A 5301-nucleotide genomic window follows, 5' to 3' on the forward strand; every position below is an offset into this window, starting at 1 on the left:
CGTCATTGTTGTTTGGCGGGTCCGGGCTGGGGATTCGAACCCGCCACCCTAGGTGTACGTGGCTGGCGCCTTAGCCGGTTGAGCTATAGGCGCTGAGCCTATCCCTCTATTTTGAACCAAGGATAGTATCACAAAGGTTTGTCCTCATCAGCAACATGAAAAATACCCAAGTTCCTGTGCAATATCAATTTCCCAGTATCTGAGGAAGCACATACATCTGATTTAATACCCAGACTCAGGTAGAGCTGATAGTTTGTTTGAGGATCACAATCACTCGTGCACTTCCCACAGTCCAGCCTCTGACCCTTGCTACAAGAATCTGTACTTGTTCTGAATCTAATTACATAATGTATTAACAGAAACCTATAATATATTAATAGAAACAATTAATGTTGTTCTCGTAAGTGGCACTATGGACTTTTGGTCCTTCATAAACCACTGGTTCCAGGTGACAATAATCGCTTTTTTTTAATTCAAATTTTCATAGACTAGTGGGAGCTCTGTTAACCTGGCTTCTATACAGCTTCCAGACATCTTTGAAAGTATCCTTGCTTCTTCACAAGAATAGGAGGTCTTAAACTCATTTAAAGTATGCTACTCTCTAATGACCCTGGTTTTGTTCTAGTGAAAAATTAAGATACTAAACTCAGGATGCGAGAAATAGCGATTATTTCACATGAAATAGCAATTAAGGTAGAACAGGGCAACATGGGGCTATTATCCAGTTCCATGACTGACCAAAATAATTTCTTCTTTCAAAAACACACCACAAGTTAACATTTTTGCTATTAAGTAATTGTTTCTTTTTGCCTGGTTTAATGTCAGTTTATTAATCCAATCTTTTATTTGTGTTTTTTTGCTAACAGTTTGGCTGCTTATCTATTGACAATGTGAAATGAAACAATTAGTGTTCTAATCACACTGTTGTCCTCCTCACCTCTAATTTAGCAGCACCTCCAATTTTTCCCCCCCTCTATTAGCTTATGTTTCTTGAAAGTGGTCAGAGACTGTGTAACTTCAATGTCCATTAATGTCACTCAGATCCCAGTTATCTGAAAAGAAGAATCCACATCCTCCTTCAAGGAATAAAAAGGGCATAAATAGCTCAAAAAGAACATCAAAGAATTGTCTAAAAGTTCACTTTATTGGTTTAGTTCCAAAGAAACTAGTTTCTCTTAAAAACATTCATGCAGGCATCTTCAATATTGAACTCCATTTCCTTAAATGTATTTAGAAAAATGCAGATATTTATTTCATTGCTATACTAGCTCATCTTTGCAATTGGCAGTTAAAAATATCAGAAATGTGACTGCATGAATGTCAGAAATTGTCAGATATTAAACTTTTTTATCATGAAATGTAGAGTTGGGTTATTCAGATATGTCTTTATAATTTACAGTATTGGTTGTTTATCATAAGAACCAACTCATAAAACCGGAAGATTAAAAAAGCAAAGTTCAATTGCAATTTTATGCCCAAGTCATATTTCCTTACCTTCTCTGTCCATTCAGGCTACTATAACAAAATAACATAAACTTTATAAACAATAGAAACTTATTTCTTATAGTTCTGGAGGCTAAGAAGTCCAATATCAAGACAGATTTGGTGTATGGTGAAAGCCCACTTTCTGGCTCATAAATGGCACCTTCTAACTGTGTCCTCACATGGTGGAAGAGGCAAGGTTGCTCTATGGGGCTGCTTTTATAAGAGCATTAATCCCATTCATGAGGTCTCTTCCCTTATGTACTAATCCCCTCCCAAAAGTCTCACCTCTTAATGTCACACGAAATTAGATTTCAACATGAGTTGTGGGAGGGAATACAAACATTCAGACCATAGTACTCACTCTACTTTTAATTCCCCTCTCACTATCCCCACCAATTTGGGTATTGTATTTTTACAGGGTTTATCAAGAAAAAAAGGACAAACCAACCATTTAAAATTTCAGTGCAGGAGGGGAGGGGGAAGATGGCCAACTGGAGCCAGCTTTCCACAGAAGCTCCCATCGAGAGGGAGAGATAATGGCCATAAAGAACTCAATAAAGCAGAAGGTCAGGAGCTGAGCTAAGAGAGAAGATTGATAACTGGGATCTGAGTGACATTAATGGACACTGAAGTTACACAGTCTCTGACCACAAGATTGATAACTGCTCATCTCTGCTGAGGCAAGCTGCAACTCCAAGAAAGCAAATTTTAGGTACAAAACCCATCCCAAAGAGGATGAGTATCCATCCCCTCCCCCAGGAGAGTGGCTTGGTGTGTGATCTCTGCAAGTGAGTGGTGAACTGAAGACCTCTTGTCTCACACCATGGGAGAGAGTCTCTGGAGGCTGGGACTCCTTCCCCAGAGAGACCCTGCTGTGAGCCTGGGACTTCTCTTGTCAGGCATGAAAGTTGGACAAATATTTTCCCTGCCATTTTGGACTCCCAGTCCACCCTTCCCCCCTCATCTGGCAGTCTAGAAGCCCAACTCCTACAGAGAAAGACCAAAATGTCCATGGTTCTTTGCTAGAACAGGGCATTGCATGGGCCATGGCAGTGTAGCTGCACTGAAACAGTGAAACCAGTAGCAGTGAAGAAAGGCACAGGGGGGAGGGTGTCTGTTCTGGCTCTATGAAGGTGTAAATCAGCAGGGGGTGGAGGCACCAGTAGCCGCAAGGCAGCTGGAGGCTTAGGAACCCACACAGAAGTTCTGAAACTCGTTCTGTGGTGCAGGAACCCACAAAGAAGTGCAGAACTGCCTGAGGCACCTGCCATGCAGCATCAGCAATAGTAGAGTGATCCCACCAGGGTCAAATTTCAGAGAGACACCTCCCCAATTCTGTGGACTGCTAGAGGGAGCCAGACCTCGCCCTTCAGGGGTACCAGTGAAGCAATGCGGCTGGGCACACGTGCTATCTCTCAGGGATAAAAACATTTGCTGCTTTGTTAACCTCTGGTTTGGAACAAACTCATGAGGAACACTCCCCAGTTTCCATTGAGCACCTGAGGTAGTCAGGCTTCAGCTCCCCCTCCAGCTGGTGGCAGGGTGTGGTGGCCTGGTTGAGGAGGCATTGACTCCCTTTTGACACTGGCAGGCACAAATCCCTGGCACATTTGCTCATTGGAGGGAACTGGGTCACAGCCTCACAGGGTTACCAGTGACTGGGTGTGACAGAGGTCTAAGGTGGAGAAGGAGGCACCAGCCCCCCTGGACTAACTCTTTTGCTGGGTAAGCCTTTCTGATTCCATGGAGCACCAGAGTGAGTCACACTTGAGCTGCCAGTGGACTCCTGCTGTCTAGTTGCTGGAGACCTTCTGAATTCTCCCACTTGATCTGCATTTATGCTGACCAGGACAATTGGTTTGGAACTCTTGGCCAAGGTGATCACCTGGGTACCATCCAAGGTTGTACTCTGGTTGTGCTGTAGTGGGAGGGTCTGGTTCTTCTCTTCCAGTTGTTGCCCATGAGGGGCGGGGTGTCTTAGTTGTTTATATTTTTCCAGAGCTGAGCTTTGAGCCCACAGCCATTGATTCACTAGGATTGGACAGAGACTAGCTGAATATAAGAGAGAGTCACTTAGCCCCATCACACCAAGCAGGTCCCCAGAGTCTCGGGCTGCAGTACTGAACAGGAACTTTGTAAAGCTATAGGGGAATATGCACAGGCACTAGTCCCAGCTCTTTGGTAAAGGGCTGGTTACTTACAACTCCAGGAGCACTCAACCCAATTTCACTTTACCAGCTTCTCTAGCCAAACAGTGAAAAATAATCATGGGGCATAATCAGTGGAAAAACTCTGGCCACATGAATAATCAGAGCAGATCAACTCCCTCAAGGAATGACAAAGGAGACACAACAGAAGATCCCATTCATAAACAAATGGCTGAGATGTCAGAGAGTTCAGAATTTGGATGCCAAATAAGATTAACAGAATGGAAGTAAAGTTGGAATTAGAAATTCAAGGAGTAATTCAAAAGTTGTCTCAAGAATTCAGTGAATTCAAAGACAGGAATCTCATGATGACACAAGAAAGTTCAACCTTCAAAGGTCTGAGAAATACAGTAGAATCCCTCAGTAATAGAATGGAGCAGGCAGAAGAAAAGATCTCTGAAGTTGAAGACAAAGCTTTTGAATGCACCCAAATGCTCTAAGAATGAGAGAAGTGGGGAGTAAAAATGGATCTTTCTCTGAGAGAGTTGTGAGACCACTTCAAGAGGAAACATTTGCCTTATAGGAATTCCTGAAGTAGAAGAGGGTGTTCCTAAATGTGTGAATGCTCTACTCCAAGATATAATCAATGAGAATTTCCCAAGCATGGCAACAGATACTGAAATTCAGATAGCAGACAGTTTCAGAACCCCAGCATGACTCAATCCAAGTAAAGCATCTCCTATATACATTGTAATTAACTTTGCTAAGGTTAATTTGAAGGAGAAAATTCAACAAGCATCCAGACATCAGAAAATCATAATCTACAAGGAGAAGAATATTAGATGACTGCAGATCTTTCAGCTGAAGTGTTTTAAGCCACAAGAGGATGCTCATCAACCTTCAATCTCCTAAAACAAAACAACTTTCAGCCCAGGATCCTGTATCCAGCTAAAGGGAGTTTCATTTGTGATGGAGAAATCAAATGCTTTAATGACATACACATGTTGAAGAAATTTGCCATAACTAAACAAGCTCTCCAGGGTATTCGCAGACCCATCCTCCACAATGACCAGTACAATACTCTACCACCAAAAGAAACTCACTCAGAAACTTTATTTTTTTTTTTTCAGTTTTTGGCCAGGGCTGGGTTTGAACCCGCCACCTCAGGCATGTGGGGCTGGCGCCTTACTCCTTTGAGCCACAGGCGCTGCCCTCTCACTCAGAAACTTTTTATCAAAACCCAACTTCCACAGTGGCAAAAGGATTAAAAACATCCACTGGACTTTCGAAAAACTTGACACCCAAAATACTAACAGGCTTATCAATTCTCTCAATGAATGTGAATGGTTTAAATTGTCCTCCAAAGAGTCACAGTTCGCTGACTGGATACATCATACCAGATATTTGCTACATACAAGAATCTCATCTTACCTTAAAGGTTAGAAATAGTCTCAGGGTGAAAGGATGGTCATCTATAATTTAGGCAAATGGAAACCAGAAAAAAGCAGGGGTTGCAATTTTATTCGCAGATATAATAGGCTTTAAGGCAACAAAAGTAAGGAAAGATGGAGCAGCGCCGGTGTATCAAAGGAGTAGGGCACTAACCCCATATGCCAGAGGTGGCGGGTTCAAACCCAGCCCCAGCCAAAAAATGCAAAAAAAAAAAAAA

At 42.4% G+C, this 5301-nt stretch overlaps 1 protein-coding gene across 1 annotated transcript in view; it reads right to left on the reverse strand.

The window, feature by feature from the left end:
* Window positions 1-3568, reverse strand: part of CDR1 (cerebellar degeneration related protein 1) — a 15023-nt gene extending 11455 nt beyond the window's left edge. Inside the window, 1 exon segment of the mRNA XM_012809924.2 lies at window positions 3200-3568. Coding sequence (XP_012665378.1) covers window positions 3200-3568 — 369 coding nt within the window.
* Between the last annotated feature and the right edge of the window lie 1733 nt (window positions 3569-5301).

The sequence above is a fragment of the Otolemur garnettii genome, unplaced genomic scaffold, assembly GCF_000181295.1.
Source record: "Otolemur garnettii isolate 467f Iridium unplaced genomic scaffold, OtoGar3 scaffold00117, whole genome shotgun sequence".
Lineage (NCBI taxonomy): Eukaryota > Metazoa > Chordata > Mammalia > Primates > Galagidae > Otolemur > Otolemur garnettii.